The 14,793-nt window shown below is 38.0% G+C and overlaps 1 protein-coding gene across 6 annotated transcripts in view; it reads left to right on the top strand.

Annotated features, from left to right (window-relative positions):
* DOCK7 (dedicator of cytokinesis 7) overlaps positions 1 to 14,793 on the top strand; it is a 220,793-nt gene that overhangs the window by 32,933 nt on the left and 173,067 nt on the right. For all 6 annotated transcript variants that reach the window (XM_039255290.1, XM_039255289.1, XM_039255288.1 and 3 more), the window contains exons 3-7: positions 6,241 to 6,416; positions 6,606 to 6,674; positions 12,812 to 12,941; positions 13,042 to 13,254; positions 13,606 to 13,691. In XM_039255290.1, coding sequence (XP_039111221.1) covers positions 6,241 to 6,416; positions 6,606 to 6,674; positions 12,812 to 12,941; positions 13,042 to 13,254; positions 13,606 to 13,691 — 674 coding nt within the window. The remainder of the gene's footprint in view (positions 1 to 6,240; positions 6,417 to 6,605; positions 6,675 to 12,811; positions 12,942 to 13,041; positions 13,255 to 13,605; positions 13,692 to 14,793) is intronic.

Raw genomic sequence — 14,793 nt, 5'->3', positions numbered from 1 at the left:
ATTCTGTTGGTGAGTTTTCTGTCGTGTGAAGAGTGGAGTTGGAAAATGCGCTTCCCAATCACAAACATTTATATTTAACTCAACTTGGGTAACAATATTTGAGAGCTACATGTGCTACTTGGATGTGAAGATCATGAAGACACATGAAGTACATTGCACACTGTTGTCTTGCTATGCGATTGATTCTGAGATTTCCAAGGAAAAAGTGGAAGTGATAACAAAACAAGCTTTGGCGAGAAATAAACAGCAGTGACAGCAGGAGAATGTTCTAGGTGAATGCCTACTTACCTTTTTTAATGTGTACCACTTGTTAAAAACATTTCTAAACAATCAAGGAAGTCATTATTGGTGGCTCTGCCCTGCTAGGCACCCAATCCTGAAGTCTGAAGAGATCTCAACTGCAGGTAATGTTTGCTTGGCATCCCATCAAATTCCTGTGGGTTTTAAAAATTGTCTCAGTAGCCATAAAAACCAAAATGCAACAAGAGCCAGTGACATTCGACATTGACTCCTTGCTTTTCATTGTTAAAAAGAGGACATAACACTTTAGAACCAGAAATCATGCTTACGATTAATAAGTTATTGGGAATTCTTGATCCAATCAGTTGTGTATTACATGCACGTTGCAGAAGATTTGCATACAATATCTAACTTGTGGATTCTTTCACACAGTTAAGAAGACAATGAAATACGGTAAAAAAGAAGAAAGGCAACCTTATTTGGCACACACATAAATGCTGCAGAAATTTCCAAGTTCCAAAGTGTTCAAATATGCCATTTCAGACATAGGTAATTAAGGGAAAAACACACTTTTTATTATATTTCCAAGTATGTAAAACTGGATTTTCTGTGTTCCTTTTCCCTATGAGGTAAAGGGACTGATATCTCTAATAGTTAAAAATAATGAGGATTATTGAATAAGATGACTTCATAGAAAGATTTTCTAATTTTGAAAAAGTCTGTACTCCAAAATATACTGAAAAGTATTAATAAATGGACCATATCTGAGTTTCCACCCAATGCCAATGTAATAATGCTCCGTGTGCGCACCTTCGCGAGGCTGAGTCATGAGTTTGTGTGCTGTGATGGATTGCAGGTGGATTTCGCTTCCACTTTGATTGTGTTGGAATACACACCAGGCCAGAGGAAACAATGGGAGCTGGGGTGGGCCTTTCAGAGAGGTGGGAGGTGTCCATTACAAAGAGGGACCAGCCAGCGACATTCAGAGTGCTGAGATTCACGGTAGATGCTTTCTCGCAGGTGTGTGCCCTCCCCTGTGGGTGGTGGGGAGGTCAGGGGCAGCATGCAAGTGTTGCTGAGGGTCTGTGATGCCAAGTCCCCAGACCCCCGAGTACCATGCCCCCCTGGCCCCACCTCCCCCCTGCCCACTCTGCCCCTGAGCCCTAAGAGTCCAGACGGCAGCAGAGACAGACTCAGCCAAAATCAGGTTCTCATGTGTCTGTTGGCCATCTGGATGTCCTCTTTGGAGAAGTGTCTGTTCATGTCTTCTGCCCATTTCTTCACTGGATTATTTGTTTTTCGGGTGTGGAATTTGGTGAGTTCCTTATAGATTTTGGATACTAGCCCTTTATCTGATATGAGGAGGACATATTTTTAAATTCATTTTGCCATTCTCTTTTGATTGGTGTATGTTCACCATTTATATTTAATGTTATTCTGCTAGAGCTTTAGTCTGCCATTTTAATTTTTGTTCTCTCTGTTTTTTGTTTTCTACTTTTTTTTTCTTTTTTTTAAAAAAATTTTTAATGTTTTATTTCTTTCTGAGAGAGAGAGAGAGAGACACTGTGTGAGCAGAGGAGGGCCAGAGAGAGAGGGAGACCCAGAATCAGAAGCAGGCTCCAGGCTCTGAGCTAGCTGACAGTACAGAGCCCAACGTGGGGCTTGAACCCACTAACTGTGAGATCGTGACCTGGGCCAGTGTCGGAGGCTTAACCGACTGAGCCACCCAGGCGCCCCTTCTTCTTTTTTTTTAAATCTTTCTGTGGGTTACCTGAACATTTTTTATAATTCCATTTTGATTGTCTATCATGTTGTTAATTGCATATCTTTTCATAGCCTTTTTAATGGTTGCTTACGATATTATATATACATAATTTAATCACAAAACTGGTATTGACATTTTACCAATTTGAGCGAGGTCTAGAAATTTTATGTGCCTTTACATCCCTTTACCCTTTATTGTATTATATGTAGATCTCCTCTGATACTATCCCAGCAGTAAGAGGAAGAAGTGCCTTGTTATTACTGCATATGAGTAGATGTCCCTATATGGTCTCCAGTGACACTGTGGGGGCGGAGGGCTTATACTTCCCTGTAGGTATGAAAATCCCAGGTCCCTCCTCTGATTTCTGTGATATGATGCTTGGTGGAGAATGTTGAATGCCTTGTTACAACTGTGTGAGAGTGAATTCTAGCTCTCCACTTGGCCATGCTTGTGTAGATATGAGTGGGTCCACAATTTTTCACATAGTGTTGGGCTACAGTAGAGTAGTTATCGTCTAAAACTTTTCTATTTTGCTTTGTTGCCCCTTTCTTGGTCCTTTGATTGGAAGAACAGGACTTTGTTGGGGCTCCTGCTAACCCCACCCTGCATCTTCCTTGGTGTTTCTGGTTTGTGAACTTTTGTAGCTACAAGTCTGGAGTACATAAGGCAAAAAGAAATTTTATTTAACTCACTGTTGTGCCATTCCTTGCATTCTGAGATCCCTGCTGATTTGCCTTTTTCTCTACCTTTTAGAGTCTTTTAAAAAATGTTTATTTTTGAGAGAGAGGTGAGAGGGAGAGAGAGAGAAAGAGAGAGTGTGAGCAGAGGAGGAGAAAAAAGAGAGAGGGAGACACAGAAGCTAAAGCAGGCTCCGGTCTTTGAGCTATCAGTCCAGAGTCTGATGTGAGGCTCGAACCCACGAACCATGAGATCATGGCCTGAGCCAAAGTCAGAGATGTAACCAACTGAGCCACTCAGGGGCCCATAGAGTCTTTTTTTTTTTTTTTTTTCAGGTTATATATTTATTCCGAGGTAGACGGAGATATGAATGTAGGAGGGGCAGAGAGATTGGAGAGGGAGAGGGAGAGAGAGAGAGACAGAGACAGAGACAGAGAGGAGAGAGAGAGAGAGAGAGAGAGAGAGAGAGAGAGAGAATCCCAAGCAGGTTCTGCGCTGCCAGCACTGAGACCAACACGGGTCTCAAACTCACGAAACTGAGATCATGACCTGAGATAAAACCAAGAGTCTGATGTGTAACTGACTGAACCAGCCAGGTGCCCCTGGAGTCTTCTGATGTTTCTTTTATACAGACTGTCCACGGTGTATAGTTTTAATTAGTGGGAAGAATAGGGACAAATGTGTTTATTCCATCTGCCAGCAAGTGGAATTGCCTCCTTGTGACTTTGAATATTTAACACTTTTTAATGGGCTAACCAACTGGCCATTCCTATATCTTCCTTTGTGAATGTCTTATCAACTTTTCTTCCCCATTTGAGAGGTGGTTTGTTATGTTATTATTGAGATGTTCGACTTCTTTATATATTCTAGACACCAGTTCCTTGTTAAATATGTTTTGTGAATATTTTCTCTTTGTGTGGCTTGCCTTTTCATTTTCTTTTTTTTTATTTTTATTTTTTATTTTTTTATTTATTTCTAGGAGAGGGAGAGAGAGAGACAGCCTGAGCAGGGTAGAGTCAGAGAGAGAGGGAGACACAGACTCCGAAATAGGCTCCAGGCTCTGAGCTGGCAGTCAGCACAGAGCCTGACGCTGGGCTCGAACCCACGAACCGCGAGATCATGACCTAAGCGAAAGTCGGATGCTTAACCGACTAAGCCACCCAGACGCCCCGCCTTTTCATTTTCTAAACTGTCTTTAGATGTATCAGATTTTTCTTTTATGACTATTTCTATGTCATGTCTAAGAAGCTTTTGCTTACTCCCAAATCATGAAGATGTTCTCCTATGTTTCCTTCTAGCAGTTTTATGGTTTTTATATTTGTCCATATCCATCTCAATTTAATTTTTGTATACGTTGTGATGCAAGGATGGAGATTCATTCCTCCCCAATATAGATACCCAGTTTTTTCAGCAATTATGGTTGAAGAATATTCCATTTCCCTATTGAATTGCTTCTTTCCTTGAATTAAGAACACCATGATAGTATATTATGTACTTGAGAAAATAGGTAAGATAGAATGCTTATGAGAGAAAACCCATAAATTTAAGAGCTTGAAGACCTTCCTCCTCCCCTTTTTTTAGTAGGCTGCATGCCCAGTGTGGGGCTTGAACTCACAACTGTGAGATTGAGAGTTACCTGCTCTACCAACTGAGCCATTTAGGCACCCCTTGAAGACCCATTTTAAAATTTTACTCTGTCATTTGTGGCTGCTTTATTTTCAGGAGTTGTTTGACTTCTTTGAGCACAAATGCCTTTATTCGTAGAATTGAAATACTGATTAACTTACAGGGTTTAGGAGAGTTTGAATGAAAACACATATAATTGATAATAATAGATACTGTCTTCGAGTGTTTGTGATATGCTAGTCATTTATTGTTTTACTTAACTGTTTTTAAAATGTTGCTTTACCTGTTGCTAGTTCTTTAGTCCAAAGCAGCATAGATTAATGCACCCTCTATATAGTAACATATACCTGCAAGTCTCAGTGTTTTTACCCAGTTGAATATCTTGAGAAATTACATGTTCATATTTTCATTGTCCACAACTGGACATTTATTATATAACTCTTCATAGCTTTGCGTGAATATGTTTTCTTGTGTCAGAAAGGAAGTAGGGTATCTTATTAAAAAGTATAATTTCAGTGTGGCTAAGGAATTCCATGAATATTCTATTAATTGCTAATAGATACTTTTACTATTCCTGTGACTGCCAGAACAAATTACCACAACCTATGTGGCATAAAACAACAGAAATTCATTCTCTCACAGTGCTAGAGTCCAGAGCTTGATATCAGTGGGCAGAAATCAAGGTTTTGGTGAGGTTACATACACTCCCTTCAGAAGCTTCTTTCAGAATCAGTGCCTTGCCTCGTTCAGATTTTGGTGGCTGCTGGAGGCTGTATCACTTCTGTCTAAGGCCAGAATCTTCAAATTTCTCTCTGCTGTGTCTTCATATGGTTTTTTCTTTGTGGCCCAAATTGCCTCTGTCTTCATATGAAGATACATATGATTGCACTTAGGCCCACTCATAATCCAGGATAATACCCCCATTTTAAGATCCTTAATCGTATCTTTAAATACCTTTTTATTTGTATTTATTTATTTATTTATTTTTGTCATCTAAGGTCCACGGGTTGGGATGTGGATACCTTTGGAGGGCCATTTTCAGCCTCCCACAGACTGGTTTATGTAGTTTTACTAGAATAGTCAATAATAACAATAAGGTGAAAGCACTGCTTGGAAACTTAGCAGTGACAATTTCAAAGATATAAAAAACAAAAAAAGAATCCTTCCAAAGAGCATTTTGTCACTGTATTCTAAAACTGTTAATTATGTTTACTAATTTTATGTGAGGAGAATGGGCAAAGTCTAATAAGCCAGCTTATAATATGACCCAGTGAATAAACAAGTAGAAGGTGGCCAACACTTTTTGGTTTCTTTAGTGCACCTGGCTGAATCTCTGTAGACATGTTATTTTATCCTTTTTTTTTTTCTTTATGTTTATTTTTAAAGACAGTATGTGAGGGAGGGGCAGAGTGAGAGGGGGACAGAGGATCCAAAGCAGGCTCTGCACTGACAGCAGCAAGCCCCATGCAGGGCTCAAACTCACCAACCAAGAGATCATGACCTGAGCTGAAGTCAGATGCTCAACTGACTGAGCCACCCAAGCACCCTTTATTTTATTTTTTAAAATGTTTATTTATTTGTTTTGAGAGAGACACAGTGTGTATATATGCCTGCACGTGTGTGAGCCAGGGAGGGGCAGAAAGAGAGGGAGAGACAAAGCAAGCCCCGAGCTGTCAGCACAGAGTCTGGTGTGGGACTTGATCTCAGGAACTGTGAGATAATGACCTGAGCTGAAAACAAGAGTCCGGTGCTTAACAGACTGAACCATCCAGGTGCCCCTCTGCTGACATTTTAAAAGTAATATTTAGAAATGACTACAAAAATGTATATTTTTTAAAATAATAAATTTCCTTTGCTTAAAGTTTAAAAATTTTTACATTCACCTCTTCTTTTCTACTCACCTCTCATATCCACCCCTCTTTATAAAATAGGTGCCCCTTACTGAAGCAGTGGATCCAGTGGATTTGGAAGAATACCTCATTACTCATCCTTTAGCTGTGGATTCTGGACCTTTAAGGGATTTGATTGAATTCCCTCCAGATGATATTGAAGTTGTTTATAGTCCTAGGGACTGTAGAACACTTGTTTCAGCTGTACCTGAAGAAAGGTAAGGAGACATTTACCTATTTTTGGTTTTAGTGTAACTGTGGAAAGTTTACCTTTCCTGATTTTACTTAGATCCTATTCTTGTGGTGGTGGTGTTTCCTATTATATGAACAAGAACAGAAGCAACCAAATTCACAAACATCAATGCTTTTCTTAATAAATTACTAATGTCTTTTCTTTTTTGAAATAGTGAAATGGATCCACATGTTAGAGACTGTGTAAGAAGTTATACAGAAGACTGGGCAATTGTGATCAGAAAGTAAGTTATATGTTTATTATAACATTAAAAAATATTGAGTAGGATCTATAAATGTATTAAGGTAGATTAATAATAATTATGAGACCTGGGGCACCTGGGTGGCTTAGTCAGTTGAGCTTCTGACTTCAGTTCAGGTCATGATCTCTGGTTCATGAGTTCAAGCCCCACATCAGGCTCGCTACTGTCAATGCAGAGCCTGCTACACACCCTGTGTCCCTCTCCCACTTGCTGTCTCTAAAAAATAAATAAAACATTAAAAAAATAATAACTATGAGACCTGAAAATTCATTTAAAAAAATAGTTGAATAAGCAAAAGAAGAACATTTTGTATATAGATGTTTTCTCCTTAGGAGTTATGCAATTACTGCTGCTTACTCTCACTTTCCGTATAGAACAATATGTTTGTCAGTAGTATTTCTGTATTGTCATAGATCATTAATAACTAATAATGTATAATTATAATAATTTATAGCCTAATTCTTTTGGGAATTCATAGGTAGGTATTGACAATAATTTGTATTTCTCAAAAAGAATCTAGTTTATTGAAACCTAAATAGTTAAGTTTAATTGAATAGCCTGTTTTCCTGATCAAGCTGTTTGAAAGGTCTCTACCCTTTAGTAACTATTTGTAGACTCTTGACCTGCACATCTAATCAGGTAAATATTTTAAAAAAATAGTATTTTGTTTTCCCACAAAATTTATTTTTCTGATGGATGGTGTTTGAGATATCAAGTCAGATTAAGAAATAAAAGTTTCCTTTGCTAATTTTAATTTGCATAATGAAGAGTCTTTGTACTGAAAATTCTTAGCCTTATTTTAGTTTTCTAAAGGAAATATAGTGACTGAAGTAGTAGAGAATTCTGTTATGACATAGTTTTCAGAAATGAAGTTATCTGTGCTAAATTGTACGATCAACAGTGATGTATCTTTTGCTATTGTTTTGCCCTTATGGCTGCTGTCTTATTTCACCGGGTTTAATATTATGCTAAGCATCAGTTGGGGATACTGCTGACATGCTTTTTAGTTTTAGTGTGACCTAATAAAAGCACAGTCTGCTACCCTTTATAAAGAAGAGCTGTTTTTATGAACTTACAATTTTGATAAGTATTTCAAGAACTAGATTTTAGACATTACTGAAGAGAACTGTTCCTCTGTCAGATAACTCAAAAATCTTTACCTCTACGTAAAGAAGAATGTGTGTTGGAAACTTCTAATCAGAAATTTTAGTATAAAAAGATTAGTTGCAAAACATATTAATCTCAGAATCATGGAGTCTGCTACTTAACTCTCATCATGGGATGCTGACCTTGGTTTAGACAAGAGGGTAAGGTAGTTAACACTTTTGGGTGCTCACTATGTGTGGGGCATTTTATTGCACACTTTACATTCCTTTTAGTTAAGGTTCCAACAGATACGATAGCTTAGGCTCAGAGCAGTTAAGTAATGTCTTTGAGGTCCCACAGCTAGAAAATGGGATAGCCAAGATTAGAACCTAGGAACATCAGATTCTAATGCTGACATTTTTTCTGTTACATCGGATATTATTTATTATCAGCAGTAGTAAATGACGAAGGGGTAATTTTGTTGGACTACAAGTTTTAAAGTATCCCTGAAAGGTAGAAGATAGTTGTGATTGGGACATAAAAAGAAACCATAGTACAGAATAATCTAAGGAGAAGATATATGCAGAAGCCTCGGTAGCGCTTTAAGCTCAGAAGCAGTGAATTCAGGCTATAGATGGGAGACCTGGGGTAACTGTTTGACATTTGGTTACTTTGAAATCCCCTGTACCATGTTTGTACAAGAGTGGCTGCAGAGCTATCTGCCTTGTTTTTAGAGCATCTATTATGGGGTCTTTAGCTGATAACATAGTGGCCAAGGTGGGCATGCTATGGAAGAAGAAGGAGCCCCTCATACCCAAAAGAGTAGCTACTGGCAGATTCTGCCTGGCAGTGTGACTTACCTCTTTTCCACAACCACTGGATATGGGCTGAGCAAAGCAGATACTGTTTCCAGGCAGGTATGGGGTTATAAATTTAAAAATGATCACAGAACCCAAAAATTGCCAACTATTTGATGAAGACCAGCATGCTTCAAAAGAATTCTCAAACTACAAATAACAGAATTAACATTTTAAAGTTGGCAGTAGAGGGGTGTGTGGGTGGCTCTGTCAGTTGAGCATCCAGCTTTGGCTCAGGTCATGATCTCATGGCTCATGATCTTGAGCCCCGTGTCGGGCTCTGTGCTGAAAGATCAGAGCCTGGAGCCTGCTTCAGATTCTGTCTGCATCTCTCTCTGCCCCTCCCCTGCTTGTGTACTATCCCTCTTTCTCTCTCTTAAATATAAGTAAACATTAAAAAATACATGTATCCTCAAGGAGACATGGAAATATATGATAATCATGTAAAAATCAACTGGTTGTCTTTGGAAATTAATATTTGATTCAGTGAAAAAATAAAAAATTCAGCAGATGGGCTTAATGGCAAAGCAGGCAGACATGACTGAAGAGTAGAATAGTAAGCCATAAGATGAAACCATGCCATTTTTCTATAACTCACCACAGAAGGATAAAGGAACAGAGGGTACTTCATTTATTTATTCATTCAGCAAATACTTTCTCAGTCTAGTATGTGCCAGGCACTCTGCTAAGCAGTGATGATACAGCAGTCAATAAAACCCCAACTGCCTACCCTCATGGAACTTACCTTCTATTTGAGTATAAGGGAAATGGACAAGACACAAACACAGATAAATATATAATAGGTATGGTGGAGGTAACTCTTATGGAGGAAAAAACGTGGGATGAGTTGAATAGGGAGAGCCAAGAAAGAGGGGATAAATTTCCTACTTTGTAGAACTGATCAGAAGAGACCTTACTGATAAGGTGAATTTGAGCCAAGACCTGAAGGGAGTGAGGGAGTGAGCCCTCTGGATTTCAGGGGGAAGAGTGTATTAGGCAGAGGGAAGAACATCATATGCAAAGGCTTCATATTTGGAAGTGTGCTAGGGGTGTTCAAGGAATAGCAAAGAGGTCAGTGTGACTGGAATAAGGATAAATGAGGGAAAGAATGCTGAGATATGAGGTCAGAGCAGTGGTGGTGTATGTGTGGGGTTGGAAGGGTAATCATGTAGAGCCTTATCATAGCAACCAACTAGAGGTCAGAGTGATAATTTAGAAGAGAATTGATTGGGGCACCTAGGTGGCACAGTTCATTAGGCATGTGACTCTTAGTTTTCATTCAGGTCAAGATCTCATGGTTTGTGATTCAAGTCCCATATTGGGCTCTGTGCTGACAGCATGGAGCCTGCTTGGGATTCTCTCTATCTCTCTCTCTCCCTCTCCCTCTCTCTCTCTCTGCCCCCAACCCCCACTCTCTGTCTCTGTCTCTCTCTTTCTCAAAATAAATAAATAAACTTTAAAAAAAAGAAGCTTTAAGAAAAAAGAGTATCCTGCAACATGCTATTCTTCTCAGCTCTTGTGAGTTTTATACTGTCAATTTTTTAGGTCATAAAGGAGGCAGAATGTAACACATTTCTTTTATTAGAGCAACTTAGACACACAACCTCACAAATTAAGGCACTTTAAACATTTTATGAAAGATTAAAACACCTGCTTTTGAATAATACCTTTTATGTTATTAAATTGAGTATCTTTATTTTAGTTCTTCCAGAGGAAAATGCTGTCTTTTATTTTGTGATTACGCAGTGATATGAACATCGTGTAGCTGCTATTTTAATATCTTTAGCAACAAGACACAATACGAATGATTCATGTTAAGTGTGATTCTTCACTATTTCATAAATTCACTGGTGGCAAGAACCATATCATCCTCTGGTAATCATGATTGTTTTTGTTCCAGTTAAAATTTTCCCCAGTTGTACTATATGAGGTGTGGAACAGTAATTGCTCTTGGGTCTTAGTGTCTATTTAATGCTTTTGGATATTGAGTTTTCAGGCAAGAAGTTTACATTGATTTAAGAGTTATTCTAAGTCTAATACAATATTATGTAACATATATTGTTACATAATATATGTATACAGTGGTGGAGATCTTGCTGTTTTTCATTTTTTTAACCTATTATTATTTTTTTCTTTAATAGTTTATTGTCAAGTTGGGTTCCATATAATACCCAGTGCTTATTCCAACAAGTGCTCTCCCCCGTACCCATCACCCCCCTTCCCCTCTCCCCCACCCCTATCAGCCTTCAATTTGTTCTGAGTATTCAAGAGTCTCTCATGGTTTGCCTCCCTCCCTCTCCCCAACTGTTTTTTCCCCTTCTCCTCCCCCCATGGTCCTCTGTTAAGTCTCTCCTCCTCTTCCACTTATAAGTGAAAACATAACGGTATCTGTCTTTTTCTGCCTGACTTGTTTCGCTCAGCCTAACACCCTCTAGTTCCATCCACGTTGCTACACATGGCCAGATTTCATTCTTTCTTTCTCTTTGCCATGTAGTATTCCATTGTATAGATATACCACATCTTCTTGATCCATTCATCAATTAATGGACATTTAGGCTCTTTCCATGATTTGGCTATTGTTTAAAGTGCTGCTATGAACATTGGGGTCCATGTGCCCCTATGCATCAGCACTCCTCTATCCTTTGGGTAAATTCCTAGCAGTGCTACTGCTGGGTCATAGGGGTGTTCTATTATTAATTTTTTGAGGAACCTCCGTACTGTTTTCCTGAGGGGCTGTACCAGTTTACATTCCCACCAACAGTGTAGGAGGGTGCCTGTTCCTCCACATCCTCGCCAGTATCTAGAGTCTCCTGATTTGCTCATTTTAGCCACTCTGACTGGTGTGAGGTAGTATTTCATGTGTCTGTTGGCCATCTAGATGTCCTCTTTGGAGAAGTGTCTGTTCATGTCTTCTGCCCATTTCTTCACTGGATTATTCGTTTTTTGGGTGTAGGGTTTGGTGAGTTCCTTATGGATTTTGAATACTAGTCCTTTATCCGATATGCCATTTGGAACTATCTTATCCCATTCCGTCGGTTGCCTATTAGTTTTGTTGATTGTTTCCTTTGCCGTGCAGAAGCTTTTAATCTTGATGAGGTCCCAATAGTTCATTTTTGCTCTTGATTCCCTTGCCTTTGGGGATGTGTCAAGTAAGAAGTTGCTGCGGTGGAGGTCAAGGAGGTTGTTTCCTGCTTTCTCATCTAGCTTTGGTGGTTTCCTGTCTTTCATTTAGGTCCTTTATCCATTTTGAGTTTATTTTGGTGTATGGTGTAAGAGAGTGATCTAGTTTTATTCTTTGGCACATTGCTGTCCAGTTCTCTCAGCATCATCTGTTAAAGAGGCTTTTTTCCACTGGGTACTCTTTCCTGTTTTGTTAAAGATTAGTTGGCCATATATTTGTGGGTCCAATTCTGAATTCTCTATTCTATTCCATTAGTCTGTGTGTCTGTTTTTGTGCCATGTTTTTCATTTTAAAAGTCTGCAGCTTTATGGGTGCCTGTGTGGCTCAGTGAGTTGAGTATCCAACTTTGGCTCAGGTCATGAACTCACTGTTCTTGAGTTCAAGCCCCACGCAGAGCCTGGAGCCTGTTTCAGATTCTGTGTCTCCCTCTCTCTCTTTCTATGCCCTTTCCCCCTCGTGCTTTGTCTCGTTCTCTCTTTCAAGAATAAAAATAAACAATTAAAAAATTTTTTTAAAGTCTGCAGCTTTAGCTTGTTTAAGATCATGTATACATAATGAGATATAGGAACTTTTTTGTGGCTTTATAGTTTTCTGCCTGTGAAAAATTTACATTGTTATGAATGTATATATATTTTCAACTCTGTCATTTTATTCTTTAACCTGGCTTCTCCTCCTCTTCTTTTTATTGAAAAAAAAATCTCTGAATTGTAAGTACAACTTAAGTTATATATTCATGGTTGCTGTGGAAAGGAGGACAATATGATTTACTTCTGGAATCTCATAATGTCTCTGTTCTCTAGTTGGAGTAAAGGAATTGTGAATAGAAGTCTTCCTAATCAATTACTCTGGTTAAATGTTTCACACAATCAAAACTGCTGGGATGTATCCTTATTGATGTAAAGAAATAATACAGAGAATAGTGGGCTTATTACAATATGTTGAAAATGAAACATTTCCAAAATCTGATATGTATTTAACTATTTTATTTTGAATAGATATCATAAACTGGGAACAGGATTTAACCCTAATACATTAGATAAACAGAAAGAAAGGCAAAAAGGTTTGCCCAAACAGGTCTTTGAATCTGATGAAGCTCCGGATGGCAACAACTACCAGGATGAACAAGTAATACTTTTATTTTTAAATGATTACAAGAAATTTTTTAAAGCAGTTTATTTTTTAATTTCTTAAGTAACATATTTATATTTAATGTGTTGCATGACAGGATGATCTCAAAAGACGTTCAATGTCAATAGATGATACTCCAAGGGGTAGCTGGGCCTGCAGTATTTTTGACTTGAAAAATTCACTTCCTGATGCTTTGCTTCCTAATTTACTTGATCGAACACCCAATGAAGAAATAGACCGTCAGAATGATGACCAAAGGAAATCAAACCGTCACAAGGAGCTCTTTGCACTGCACCCGTCACCAGATGAGGTATAGATATTTGTGTATAAAGAAGCAGATGATTGTTAAGATAGATATTTTGGGAGTATCGCATAAAATATTCTAATAATATAGGGAATAAAACTTACCTGAAGCATAGGTATAAATTTTAGTAAATGAAATATATATTATATATTATGCTTAATATATAACTTAATATACTTTATGTTAACTGAGCACATTTAGGATCTAATGATTTCTGTTTGAGGGTAAATTGGTTCTTACTTTTTGTGCTCAGTTGTGAAGACTAAACGTATCAGATTAATAAAATAAGTTATTAGAAAATTATAAAGGGTTGACATATGACGAATGTTCATTTTAGTATTGCTTATCAATTTGTAGGAAGAGCCAATAGAACGACTTAGTGTTCCTGATGTGCCCAAAGAACATTTTGGTCAAAGACTTCTTGTAAAATGTTTATCCCTCAAGTGAGTATTTATTTTGTTTACTGTATAGCTTTTATTTTTCAAATAATGCTTTGAGTATTTGTATCACAAAATCGTAGTAGATTTTATGCTTGTATTTGTGTCCTTTTGAGAAGTATTGTTTTTCTCTACATAATTTTAAATGCTACTAAGCTTTAAAACTGTGTATGAAGAGCAGCACTCTCAACAATAGCTAAAACATGGAAAGAGCCTAAGTGTCCATCAACGGACGAATGGATCAAGAAGATGTGGTTTATCTATCCCATGGAATACTACGTGGCAATGAGAAAGAATGAAATCTGGCCATGTGTAGCAACATGGATGGACCTTGAGGGTGTTATGCTTAGCAAAATAAGTCAGGCAGAAAAGGACAAATATCATATGTTTGCACATATAGGAGGATTAGGAGGAACTTAACTGAGGACCATGGGGGAGAAGAAGGGGAGAAATGGTGGGGGAAAGGGAGAGAGGCAAACCATGAGAGTCTCTTGAATGCTGAGAAACAAACTGAGGACTGATGGATGTGGGGGGGGGAGGGGAGGGGAGGGGATGGGCATGGAGGAGGACACTTGTGGGGATGAGCACTGGGTGTTATATGGAAACCAATTTGACAATAAACTATTTGTTAAAAAAAAATTTAAAAAAAAAAACCTGTGTATGAAGGTGAGCTTAAGAACATTTTTGACTCATTGGCGAAGATGACTGTTTGTCACAGCTATATAATTAGTCTTAAAATTGAAAAATAATATGCTAAATTTCTTGTGTTTACCAGACACTGTACTTGATTTGGGGAATATAAAGGCACAAAGTATCTTTTCCCTTAAAGACTTGATTATATATTTGTTACATGGTAGGCTTTGTGGGTTTTTTGAAGATTTTGAAGTATATATATTTTTCTTTATGTAAAGAAGTTAAATGACTTCTGAACTAACATCATCAAAATGATAACGTCTTGAATTTATATTCTTCACAAAGTGCTTTGTTTTATTTTAATTTCTATTTTAATTCACCCTGTTTTCAGTGTAATTCTATAAGGTAGATATCATTTCCTTTATTTACAAATGAGGAAACCAAGATTCAGAAGCATTTGTTAAGTGAACTGGCT

The sequence above is a fragment of the Hyaena hyaena genome, unplaced genomic scaffold (assembly GCF_003009895.1).
Source record: "Hyaena hyaena isolate Hyena2069 unplaced genomic scaffold, ASM300989v1 scaffold_521, whole genome shotgun sequence".
NCBI classification, from domain to species: domain Eukaryota; kingdom Metazoa; phylum Chordata; class Mammalia; order Carnivora; family Hyaenidae; genus Hyaena; species Hyaena hyaena.
The sequence above is the reverse complement of the archived record's forward strand: the minus strand, read 5'-3'. Positions and strand labels throughout refer to the sequence as shown.